We start from the raw sequence: 13,815 nt of genomic DNA on the forward strand, positions 1-13,815 counted from the left end.
CTTAGCAATGGCATCTTAAGATGCCCGCAGGAAGTTTGTAAATCGCAGTGTCAAATTCGAAAGGGAGCACAGATAGTGTTCCATTATAAAACGGGAATGGACTGAACCCACCGACGCAGCTGTCCCATCTATATTTTGCTCTCTCTACCTCCCTCTCACACATCTATCATCAAGTGTTCTTTTTAATGGTGTAAACTTTCCCATCCGTTTTCAATAGCATCAACAACCCCAGGACCCTGAACGTGCTTGGCAGTCAAACTCTGAGCTTTTACTGCCAGCCTCTTTTAACCATCAACCATCAGCCCCCTGCCATTTAAAAGTACACAGCAGGCTGGGGTCCCTCTTTGTTGGGATAGTTGAGTAGTTATTGAGGAGCTGTCTGAACCACAGTCATGTGCGTCAAGAGTCAGGGAGGGGTGTGCAGGAAAGATCCCATCAGGGCCTAAGAGTCATTGGAAGGAGCTCAAGTAAAACTTACTTGCACCCATGCACTCACGATCCAACTCACATGCACACTATGTACTGTTTTGAAATTGTGTACTCAAATTCCTGTATGCAGGAGACTTGACACAATCTCCTCCCCCTGTTTTACCAGTGTTTTCAATAGCAGGCCAGTGAGCTCTTTGCTCTTGCATGCAAGGTGACGTAAGAGTGGACAAGCATCCCTGTACGACTCGCATGACTTGAGTTTTCTGTGAGGCTCTCTCATTGACCCATTGCTGTAGGTGGGCCAGGCTCCACCATATTGTTTTCTCCTAACAAACCACAATATATTGATGACTCTTACTAACAGGAATGCCTACTTAAAGGCCTACTTTGTTCCAAGCATTGAGAAAATGTTAGGAAAACACACACACTCCAACGGAGTTGCCATTTGAAATTAGTTGACATCTGTAAGCCTGATTGTTTTGCCAGTGACCAACATTAAAAGAAAGCTGCTCAAAGAAAGCTGTGAAAACTGTGACATTGGTAAACAGAGAGGCCTCTTGGAGGTTTTATGTGGGACTAGGGGTTAGATTTGGCCCTGATGTCCAGTCTAAGCTGCTTCAGCCTGGATAGCTGTAAGATTGTGTTATGATTTAATCTCCTGTTGAGGTGGTGTTGCTCCCACGGATGATATCACTCATTTCTTGATCCTATTGCCTGAAACCTGCACCACCGAGATCTGCATTTTTCAAGATTGAGAATACATATATTATTAACACCTGCATATGTGCTTAAACACTCACTATACACATATTTTACTGTACATTATACACACACAATAAACATACACACCTGGAAGTATTTTCTTACTCTTATTCACAAGCTCTTTTTTTCATGTCATCCCTGTTCTCTCTCCTTCCTTTCATCCATCCATCCACCAATACCTCCTACCTCACCCCCCTGTTTTCTCTCAGAATGGGAACTCGGAGGCAGAGGAGCTGGTGTACAGCCACTACGTGATCTGTAATGACACCCACGAGACACTGCGCTTTGGCCAGGTGGACACAGATGAGAACGTGCTGCTGGCCAGCCTCCATAGCCACCAGTACAGCTGGAGATCCCACAAGTCCCCTCAGGTAGCCCACACACAGACACACACACACACACACAACACACACACACACACACACACACACACACACACACACACACAACACACAACACACACTGGGAAATATCTGATGGCCCACAGCCCTGTGGTTTTGGTTGGAGTTTTGCTATAGTTACACAGTAAGTCTAGCAAATACTTGTCCAGTATATCTAGAGCAACATCAATACATCCAATGTATGTACATGAACACATACACGGATATGCACACACATCTACATGTACAGAATTCAGTGTTGATTTAGTGTGCACTTAGTTTTAGCACTAACAGTACACAAATAGTTACATAATATGAAGGTGGTACCTACATAAACTTGCACACACACATTCTGAATCAGTGTGTACCTCAGTCCACATGTATTACGCACATACGTGCACACACATATACTTATGTATAAAGAATGGCTTACACACACAAATTTATACTCAATGACTTGAGCATGCAAACTCTGTCCACAAGCTCATAGAGTAACACACACACACACACACACACACACACACACACACACTGGACACACCGTCATCAGCATGCGGCCACTATCTGTGTATTTCTGTCAGAGCTCTCAGACAGTGCCCTGACAGCATTGTTAAAGAAGATTGATTATATTTAACCCTTTGTGGTTTTGAGGTTGAGCGGAGGGTGGGCTGGCGATATGTGGCATGTGTGTGTGTGTTTGGTGCACACATGTTTCAGGACCCCCATGTGTTCCATGGCGAGTGTGAGAAAGTCAAGCTTGAGAAAAGACATGGCCATAATTACTCACAGTAAGTCAGTAAGTCAAGTTGTATTAATCATCGACCATGGTTAATCTGTGCTCTTACCTCACACTCACACCCACACTCGCACACGCACACACACACACATACACACAAACATACTTGGAGAGTGGCAGTCTGGCATATCAGCATAGCAAATACCACATCTCATTTGAGCAGTGAGTCAAAATGACCTCTGTATTTTCAGCGATGTTTTGGAAGATAGATTGTCCGAGTGGGCCAAATGTCATCATAGATGAAGAATGTGATTCCAGGATGGTTCTGTCATGTGTTATTCTATCATGTGTTTGTGGTATATGAAATATGTTCTCAAGATGAACATGATTTGTGAAACTAGATAAATAAGAAATAGTGCAACTTTGCCAAAAACACTCTGCTAACTTATTGAGCTTGATGATAAAATGCCTGCCAATGTGTCCGCCTCAGCAAATTGTAGCACACACTCCTAATTACATTTCGGGGTTATAAAAATAGTGACTATGATAAGAGAAAGGTTGTATTTCTTTAATGGTTGCTTGGTCCTGTAAGTGTGTTTTTGTAGCTCTTACAAATCAGTTTCCAGGCTGAGTATAAGTGGTTGTGTTGTTTTGCTTTGGTCCCATGGTGCTTTGGAGTGTCTAAAACAACTTTGATTACCATAAGCCATCATTCACCAGATCTCCTCGCTCTCCCTAGTAACCTTTCCTCTTAAAATCTGTGAACCTGCTCTCTACTTCAACCCCAAGACCTTCTCCTTAACCTCTTTTCCCGCAATAACATTTGAGTCTTTCAGGATGTCCATTTGAGCTGTTATTGTATTGATATAACCCATTTTATACCAAAACCAGAACTTTAAACCTCTCTTCTCATACCACATAATTTTGTCCTTACCTCTCCCATCTCTAAGCCCCTAACCCTCTCTCATTATCTCTTGTTTACTTTGTCTATTGAGATGGGTTCCATTTTCAGCCCATTGTGCCTCCAAACAGTGTTGGCCAAAGTGCTGGTCATTTGAATGATGGACCTAAACTCCGTGATGACAATAGTGTCTAGTCAGCTGTCTGCTCTGTCAGCACACTGGTCCAGCCGGCAGACCTGAGCCTTCAGCTATTTTCCTGTTGTCGGAGCTCCATTCATAATGAAATCTAGTCTTGTTCCCGTCACACTTCCTCACACCCCCACACCCCCTCCCCACTCCCCACCCCCCAAAGCTGTAACCCCTCCAAGTACATCAGTAAACACTTTTCAGCTTGGGACCCACAGTGCAATTAGCTCACTCATACCGAGGATATGCTAATGCTGTGCACAGCATTCTGTGTCTTTTCTTGCCATGCACTGTAGGGACCCACCAGACACAAGCCAAAACCAATTTCAGGCCACACACCCTAAGCTGTAGTTTAAAAAACATAGCTGCACAATATCCCCTCGACGTCGGCTCGGTCCAGTTCTTTCTTTATCCCTGATACCTCACCTCCATCAGCTCGATGAGATCAGTAGACCTGGACAGTCTCTGGCCTCCACACTGTTTTGGGGTCTCAGTTAGACATTTGCACCTTTCTCTTAACACTTTCCAACAACAGCACATGGCTTCCCAGCACTGTCCCTGTCCCTTTCTCAATTCCCCCCTAACAGAGCCCTGTTTTCTGGTGTTTACGACCATGTTGGCTGAGCTCATTAGCCCTGTCTGGCTTGTCCTGCTGCTGGCCTCCGCCTGGCTATCCAATTCTGTCTTGGACTCTGGAAGGCAACTTTGTCCTTTTTTATCCTCTGTCACACCCCAGTAAGTGCTATCCTCTCACTCAGGATCATGGCCTTGAATTACCCCCGAAGCCTTGCTCCGCATCTAGCCTGGTCCTATCGGTTCTTTGGCCATCACAGTCCATTCTCTTTTGAATTCTTACACTTCTCCTTGCATACATTTTACTTTATATCATCCATGGCGTCATTGCTCTATCAAGTAGCTCTGTTCTGACTCTGTCCTCTCTCAACGAGAGGTCACACACCTTCCTTAATTTTCATCTGATCTGCAGCCACAAACCGGTTTGTTTTTTGTTCATAGTGCTTCAACACATCAACAAGGAGTTAAAGAAGAAAGTATATGAGAGATAAACGATGAAGAAGTCCAGGCCTAATTTTATATTCACACGTGTTCATGTCAAAACAGCCATCGCTTTTTTGTGTCAGTGGACGCTTATTTTGGCAGGTCTTTAGTCGGCAGTGGAAGCACAGACAACAAAAAAAAAAAAATTGCAGGTACTTCGGGTGAAAATGCAGCTTATCCCTACCTCCCAAATTTGCCCATTTTCCACACTTTAGCCAACACACAAATGCACACACTGAAGCACACATTCCCCACCCCTGTTGTTCACGGCCAATCCTGTCTTGTCTGCTAGGCCTGGGGCCTGTTGAGAAGACAAGCCATCAGCCTGTCCTCATGGCTCTGGTATGATGTGTGTCCCAGCTGACCTGTCCCCCAGGCACACACACAAGCCAGAGCTACTAATTTGCTGTTGTAAATCAATCTGTCCCCCTTTCTCTGTCTCTGGCTCCCCTGAGAACATACTGGACATGAGATCATCTTGAAAAGAGGAAGATGGGGGGGGGAGGCAGAGATATGGTGGGAGTGAGGAAGACGGGATGGAGGCAGAGTGGACAGGGACACATGAGAAAGTCTAAAGGAGAGTAGCAAGGAGTTGTCAAGGGGGATACTGTACAGGCCTAGTTAAGACTACAGTATATGGGAGGACATGGAAAAGGGAAGCAGGGGCAAAAGATGAGATATGTTCTTAACACTCACAGATTGGCCTAGAGAACTCTACAGTGACAACACAGACAAACATTCTCCCTCCCACCTTCTCCTTTTCTTTCTGTTCATGATGCGCAAGCGATACAATAAAGTAATAGTATAGTAAAGTACTGTATAGATGAGTAGATTTGTAAATTAGTTTTACTATCATACATTGAATCCCATCCTAATCTGCTATTGCCAGTCCATGGAAATAGTCAAAAAGAGTCAAGAGAGTGTGGAAAGAACTTCCTAAATGAACAGGCCTGCTGCTGTTTCAACTTGAACTAAAACAGGGAGGCAAAATTAAATTCCTGCAGTCTCCTGTTGTTGCCTTTGTGTGTCCATTTCCGAAAGAAGAATGTTTTATTGTGTCAACCTGAGCAGTCAAACCAGTGTACGCTTCCCACCATGTTGACATACCTCCGAATATCTGTCACCTCTCTCAGAAGAGTGTTCAGGCAGAGTGTTTTTGCAGTGAAACGTGAACCTCAGCTCAGGTCACACTCCCTCTCACTGCTCCTCTGTTTCTCTCCACCTCCCTTTCACTCTCTCAACCCCCGTTTCTGCTGTCACTCATAACCATAAGATGCATTAAAAGGGTCGATTGAGGCAGTCACGTCCTCAGAGCCCGCTGTGGTCTAACGCTTGATCAAATTCATACCCACACATGCACACTCAGACACACACACTCACACTGTGATAAAATGTTTCCTAAGGCCTGGAGTCTGTCAGGCCTCTCAGTCTAGTTTCTCTCTTTCAGGCTCAGCATGCCTTCACACCCCAGCATTTACCAGCCAAGGTGAAGAAGTTTATAAACACACACAATTTCCCCCATTTATATATGTTTTAATTGTTTTATTGCATAGATGTTATAGAAGAGAGAGCAGCAGACAGAGAGATGGATACAGATGGGTAGATTGATACATCGATTAAGAAACGCCAGGATGGTCATGCGTTTAACTTCACACTCTCTATAATTAAGAATAGTTTATATCTGTCTCACGCACACAAACACACTCACTGTCTCCACCCTGCTGTTTTTCAGGGCTCTGGCGTGTGGTGTGGTGTGGATGGTTGAAATATCTGGCTGCTTGGTACAGGATGCAGCCTAGCTGATGGAAATCCCTGTGGTTAGTGCGGTTAGCAGGGAGAGGGGCGTAAAAAGCCCCCTGGATTTGGGAAGTACTTTTTAAGTGCCTACAAGGAATATTCACAATTTGAATAAATTGTAATTTACTCCAGGAGCAGGCTTCTACAAAAGAGCTCTCCCTCTCTCTTACTGGATGTGTGTCTTTGCGTGTTGGTGTTGGTGTTGCTGCGTCTGGTATTGGTCCATGTGTATATGTGTGTAAGTGTTGTGTTGGTGTGCGTGTGTGTGGTTCCCAGGGGTAATGTGCTGGAGATAGCAGGCCAGGACTATTAGTTTGCGGTAAGATTGGCCGTGTTGTTGGAAGCAGGCATGACAGGGAGGTATTTGGTTTGTGTGTGTGTGTGCGTGTGTGTGTGTGTGTGTGTACGTTTTCACATCAGTGTACGCTATGTGCTTGATCATGTGTGTTCATCTGTTGTTACTTGCTTTTCTTTGTCAATCTGATTCAGTTTCTTCTTCTACCCTACAGCAGCGTTTTACCGCTCCTTATTCAAAACAAGTGTATTTATTTCTTAAAATGTGTCAGTTCTTTTGTCAAGTAGGATTTTATATTTCATCGCCCAGTCTGAACCATTGTTTAAGAAACACTGCCCTCAAGTGAAGTGGTTTAGTTGTGCTGTTCATCCAAGATTGTGGCTTTAACTGCTGTAGATTAGGCTGACCCTTTGGGAGATATTAGCTCCAGTCAGGTTAAGCCACAAAGTGACTGATCAGAGAGGGGGAGAGAGAGAAGCCGATGAAAGGGACTCTTGTCCATTTTGATCCCAGGAGAAAACCTACACTTCCCTGTTGTTTATCCTCAGAGCTGGGTCAGGTCCAGAAGGAAGCCAGATTTTTTTTTTTTAAACTGTCATGTACTTACAGGTGAACATTGTATCATTCAGCAAGGCTTTAACATAGGCCACTCGCTGAGTTACAGGTGGTGGTGGATGGTTTTTGTCCAATCGCTGATGCATGAAACATTAACCCCCTCTGTCATTATTAATAGTTTATCATTGTATAACCATACAGTATTTTATCTTGTACTGTCACACTCTTTATCTTGTTCAGGCATGACTTCTGAAACACCCCAATCATGAATTAGAAAATGACAGAAAATGATTAATAAGGCAAAGATTTGAAGACGCACTATAAACTGGCTATTTTAACATTGTATCTATGGCAACAAGATACAAATTGTGTGTGAGTCAATGAGTAGGAAACTAAGTCAGCCCTTAGAGAGAGAGAGAGGGTCCTAATCATCATGACTTCTGGACAGGATAACTACAAACAAAAAGAACATTCATCGTTAAGCGAGGTTACAGCCTTATTCAGCTATGTACACTTCACATTCCTGATCCAGGTCACATGGGAAATGTCCATGGTGAGTAAAGAATACTTGGCTTTCTAAGTAAGCATAGTTAAAATAATACAATTATAAAAAGCTCAAGTTAAGGAAACATTTAGGAAAAAAGAAAGAGGCTTAGAGGGTTAAAGAGCTGCAAATCTAACTTTTGGTTAAATATCCCTATATTTAACCAAAAGTTAGATTTGCAGCTCTGGCTATATACTAACAAACCACAAAAAAGTCCCAAATATATGAAAAACAATTCAACCACCTTTCTCCCTCAGAACCTTCAAAATTCAGAGGTCACTGACAAAAACATTTACCATAAAATACTGAGGTAATCAGAGTAAATACAATTTGACAAAATGCAAAAGTCCATTTTGTCTTCTTTTCCAAGCTTTTGAGATGTGGACAGAAAACTACACCTGAATATATCCGGGCCGTGTTGAGCCATGTCATGAAATATTCTTAACACATTATAATATGTACAATATAAAAGAAAATGGGAATCACCTCTCTTATCTCTCCATAGTCACTCAGCTCACCCAGGCTGATTTTCTCCATGATATTTTCTGCCAACCTTAATGGCCAGAGGAAGAATATCAGATCTTAACTGTAAACTAAATATTTTTGGCTTCTAGATAAGCAAGTTGTAAATGTATTATTCAGGGCCAAACTTTTGTTTGGGTCCTTAATTTGACACATCATTTTAAATTGTTTCCCATCAAAAGCAAACAAAAGCTTTACCCCACAATGTATTTTGGACAAACACAGCATGTCACCCTCCTTAAAGAAAGAACAGAACTCTTTTCCCCTTGAAGAACGATGTTATTTACGCCACATAATCACCTTCCTGTCAACTCTATCATCTGCCATTTTAATCTGGCAGGTTTGAGGTTTCTTGTGTCTGCTTCTATTCATCCCAGCAACTGGACATCCAGTGCACACAGTGAATAATTCTCAAATCTATCCACTCACTGGGAATATTAGCCAAAGGGTAGAGGCCTTTGCCTCAGCAGGCAGCAGACCTGTATACTCAATCTCCTTTAACCCATTTGTCCTTAGTCCTTACTGACCTCCAACCCTCAGGCAGAACAAACAAATCAGCAAAAGTTTTGTTTTTTGAGAAATTGGAACTTGTGGTTTCTCAGTATTTATTCTTTGTATATGTCACTGAAGGGCTGAAACGTTTTCTCCCAGCAGTAATTGTTGGGAGTGGGATTGATTAGTGATTAATAGAATATGTCTCAAGAAGTTCTCGTGCCTCATGTTTGCCTTGTATTTAGAAGACAAACAAAAATTTCAACAACATAATGTTGCCAATCATTTTTGAAATCAATGAATAATCTGGGGACCCATTCTCATCTTTCTGCAACCCACCATTTGGTCCTTATCCAACCATTTTAAAACAATACATTCCCCAGTTTAATACCGTATCCACCACAGCCCAGATTTTCATGAGCGATACATGGAGGACAGCAAGTCTCCACCTTCACCACCCGCTTTTTCTTTTTATCACTGTACAATTAAGTCCTGCACATCCCTCTAAACTCTGCCCAATCTCTTTGAAGAGTTTGTTTTCTCACTCTTACTGACATGCTGGGACATTTTATCTTGATTCCATGTTGTATATCTAATGAGCCATTGGTCTGTCATGACTGTGTGTGTGTGTGTGTGTGTGTGTGTGTGTGTGTGTGTGTGTGTGTGTGTGTGTGTGTGTGTGTGTGTGTGTGTGTGTGTGTGTGTGTGTGTGTGTGTGTGTGTATTTCAGCAATTCCACTCCCTGTGTAGTTTGTCCCAGAGGAAGCTCTCCGTCTAACATGAGGGGATTAATTTAATTATCATGTTGATGAGAGCTGAGCTGCTAGAATCTCATATTTGTTTTTCTATGTAAATCTTTTTAAACATGCCAATGTGTTAGCAGTTTAAAAAATATGTTTTCATCCAATACATCAAATCATTGGCCTTGAAACTACAACAAAGAGTCTTAAACCACGGGTTACAGCCCTGTTTGGGCAGCAGAACTGTTTCTGGTTGGTCTCCACATGACAAAAGTGTTGGTATGTTTTAATGACCCTGGGCCACATTGTGACAGCAGATTTATTCAATTGAAATCCCAGTCTTAACAAGTTCAAAAGCCCCTGTCGCACTATGATGTCAGTTACCGAATGAGGTCTCTTACTGTTGCTGATGTCTTATGTTTTGCAGTGCTGGTGTCTTTTCTTTTGTCAACCCCTTGTTGTCACATGACCCATGTATAAGTGACATTCATATCTTGTAAGGGAAATTCTCCTTTGTAAGGTTGAGAGTTGCTAAATCTCAGAAGAATTGTAGACTCAGCGTGATGAATCAGATCTCTTTAATACATGCAGCATGGAGAGAAGACCTGAAGTGTTCTCTCCCGTCTTCCAAATGTTTCTGACTTAAATACAAAACAGAGTGGGGGGTTACAACAACCCTCTTAAATGCTGTTCTAACAATGAATTTAGACCTTTAATGCATTCAATAATGATATATTGAGACTGACACCAGACCAGCTTCCACCCACTAATAAGCTCTCTGGTGCTGAGTGCATCTCTGGAGACCGGTCCACTGCCTGAAAAGACCCACCTCTCTCTGCTCCATAGATACATACATTACAACACAAGTGGATGGACACTGTGTTTTTATTGTTCTTGTACATTGTGTTAAGTCAAACTTTACGTTTTAATTGGATGCTCTGCTCTGCTTGAACCTGCAACTTTATATATATACAATATTGGCCTAAAGAGGGAGTTACATCTCTATATGTACAGGAAGTAGAAAGAAATTAGAAGAAAGATATGGAGCTACAGATGGTTGGAGGAGACAGAAAATATTGACCATATTCTGTGTGCTCAGCAGTGGAGGTTTAAACTGATCAGTCATAACATTAAACCACTGACAGGTGATGTGAATAACATTGATCAGCTCGTTACAATGCAATGTTCTTCTGGGAAAACTTGGGTCTTGGCATTCATGTGGATGCCACTTGACACACACCAAAAACACATTTGTCGACTGAAGTACACCCCCTCGTGGCAACAGCACTCCCTGATGGAGGTGGCAGTGGCCCCACCAGACAGTGGTCCCTGACACACAGCAAAAACTGCTCAGGAACAGCTTGTGGAACACAACAAAGAGCCCAAGGCGCTGACCTGGACTCCAAAATCCTCACATCCCAAACTGATCGAGCAGCTGTGGGTCGTGCTAGGTCGACAAGTCCGATCCATGGAGGCTGCATACCCCTACAGACGGGTCCGAAAGGATTCACTACAAACGTCACGGTGCCAGACACAGCAGGATACTCCCAGAGGTCTTATGACAATGCCTCTTCAAGTCAAAGCTGTTTTGGGCGACCAATTGGGGCCTCAGGCTGGGCTGCATCCATACAGTGTCTGCTGGACATACTGGCCCGCTGCTTGAATCTCTCCACAATTTAAAAAACATGGAAGTGCAGGTCAAGAATCGGTGAGCGTTGTGGTCCCATTGTTGATGCCCTGAGTTCAGCACCACGGACAGCACCTCAATGTTGCACCAATCCCACAGGAAAAGCACTGGGCAGCATGGTGATTTGGGCCACAGCAGGAACTAAAGGTCACACGACACCCTGGGACCCATAGAGGCATCTTGCCTTATACTGCACATCAAGAGAAACCGCTTTATGACTAAGAGGATTTTTTTTCTTAGTATCACACACATCAAAAATAGCATTTCAGTGATCAAAATTTTTAATCATATGTCCAGCATATGTTGGAAAGCCACAAAGAGCTATGTCAAGCTTCATGTGTGTCAGCCAGGCAGAGTGAGACCAGTGAAAAACACTAATGCACATGTTTCCCCATCACTCCAGTTAGAAGCAGGAGAAACTTTTTTAGTGTATGGCCTGTTGTGGTGATATGTTTTCTTCATTTTCCTGGGCTTCAGTTTCATTACACAATCTACCACTCTGTGGTTAGTGGTAGCTGTTTGGGGTTAACCCATGCTGCATTTGTTCTTTTGCAGGAGAGCTTGTGGTTTCATTGTAGTGAACCAATCCTCTCTGTAGTCAAGTGTTACATTGCACTATACATTGCATTGTCAAACCACTGGAGACATCAATTGTATCCATGTTGTCTGAGTTCTACTGCAGTCAAACCACAGTTGCTGGTAGATTAGAGGCACTCTAGTTGTGGTCATGGTACGGGTGACTGAGGCCTCTTGTTTCTTCTGCCTGTGATCAAGAAGATACCACTTTTTGTCCACTTGAATGTACAGTATGTGCGTTTTTTTATTTGTGTGTGTCTGAACAAATGTATTTATGTGCAGTATGTGTTAGGCCTCCAGTGGACTGATGGTATCCCACTGTTTTTTCAGTGTAAGCTAGGATCGACAACAATTTCACAAGACCAGGAATTCCTAGGAGCAGGAATAAGCAAATAGAAAGGATGGATGTTTGGGTGGATATGAGTTATGAACATGCTGTGGGTGAAACTATGTTTGCCTGAGTTTGTACTGTATATGTGTGCAGTACGCTACAATAGTTTCCCTTTGTTTTATTTCTACAGCCCAGGGCAAGCTTTTGTTTTTTGTGTTCTTAGATCGTGACCAGGTCTCTGTCCTTCCAAGGGTCCTCGACCATTGACTTCTCCATTCCCCCCACCATGCGGTTTGCAAACCTCTCCTTTCTCAGACAGTACTCCTTTTGTCAGCTCCCTTCATTTTGGAGCAAACACTTGCCGCGTCTGCATCTCCTGGAACCCTTGAGGTCCTGAATGTCTAAGATGCTTTGGTAGAAACCAGAGGGAGAACTATGGAACAGTGTTAGTGAAGCGTAAACCTCTTAACATCTCCTCTGTCAACCACGGACCCACACAATGCCTTCTCTCTGTACCTTCATCCAGCTCTCAAACCGCTGCTTAGACTTGCAAATCTGGGCTTTGATGTTGCACCGCCTTGCTTCTTTTGTCAGAGAGAGGGAGCCAAGGAAGAGAGAAGCATTGCAGACAGCTGTTAAATCCACCATAATTCCCTCATGTTACATGGGTTAGCCCTCACTGCCCTGGCAAGGGTGCTATTGTGTCTCTCTGTTCTTCCTTTAACTCATTTACGCTCTTTTTTTTCTCTCTCTCACTGCATTTCAACTTTGTCTACTTCTCTTCTTTCCCAGCGCCATCCTTTCTAGAGGATAAAGTAATCCATATCCTCTTGTTTTGTTGTCTGGGTATAAACCTGTTTTCCATTTGTTAGGTGGCTAGCTAGCTCTCTAGTCCCAAAGTTATTTCAGCAGACAAGACAGGCCTCTGTTCCACATCCCTCTACGCCCAGATGACATTAAAGAAGATGGGTACTTTAGAGACTTGTCAGACTATTTTTAAACCTTTGGTATATAGAATGTAATTTACATAATTTTCACCTTTCAACAAAAGTTCCAAGGTTTACAGAGTTAAATTTAGCTTGTTTAGGTGGAATTAAGTGGTAATCAGCCATCAAAGACCTGCCGGGTAATCAGCCATCTGAGACCTGCTGCAGCTTTTTTAGGTCTGTTATGGAAACTTGTGTGCCAAGCTACTGGTGTTGTTTATACCTCCACTCCATGTCTCCAGGTCTCAAATTTCCTATTATAGTCTGAGTGAGATGGAATGAAGGAATGGTAGTAATGGGTAGACAACCGACAACCACTGTGGCTTTTTGAGCCCGTCTTTGCAGCATCCAGGAACCCTGATCACATCTCCACTGCAGACAGACACTTGATTTGTGCTATGTGCACCCAAGCACATTCCTACTTGAGGACAATAGACGGATAGTGGTTACAGTGGCAGGAGTGACTTGTTCTGTCTGCAGGAGGACAGAGGTTAGAGAGTGTTTGGTGTGTGTGTGTGTGTGTGTGTGTGTGTGTGTGTGTGTGTGTGTGTGTGTGTGTGTGTGTGTTTGTTCATGTGAGAAAGAGAGACATTTTGTGTCCATCCAATTGTATGTGTTTCTCCGTCCGTCTAGGCTTCTGCCTACGTTCGTCCTGACGCAACTTTATCAAAGCAGACACTTGAGTGTTTGCCATTTGGATGACATAATGGCTCTGTGTTTACCAGGAAGTTCATAGTCATTGCTTTGGTTATGACTGACTGGTATCTTACTGGCTTTTACAGGAAACTTTGTTGCTAATGACTTTCTCTGGGGACAGGATTAAGCAATGGACAAGGAGG

At 43.1% G+C, this 13,815-nt stretch overlaps 1 protein-coding gene across 3 annotated transcripts in view; it reads left to right on the forward strand.

Moving 5' to 3' along the window:
• vps13b (vacuolar protein sorting 13 homolog B) overlaps positions 1 to 13,815 on the forward strand; it is a 347,536-nt gene that overhangs the window by 296,274 nt on the left and 37,447 nt on the right. For all 3 annotated transcript variants that reach the window (XM_084357862.1, XM_084357860.1, XM_084357861.1), the window contains exon 46: positions 1,401 to 1,562. In XM_084357862.1, coding sequence (XP_084213988.1) covers positions 1,401 to 1,562 — 162 coding nt within the window. The remainder of the gene's footprint in view (positions 1 to 1,400; positions 1,563 to 13,815) is intronic.

Source organism: Pagrus pagrus (genome assembly GCF_965226575.1).
Source record: "Pagrus pagrus genome assembly, chromosome: 7".
In the NCBI taxonomy this organism is placed as follows: Eukaryota; Metazoa; Chordata; class Actinopteri; order Spariformes; family Sparidae; genus Pagrus; species Pagrus pagrus.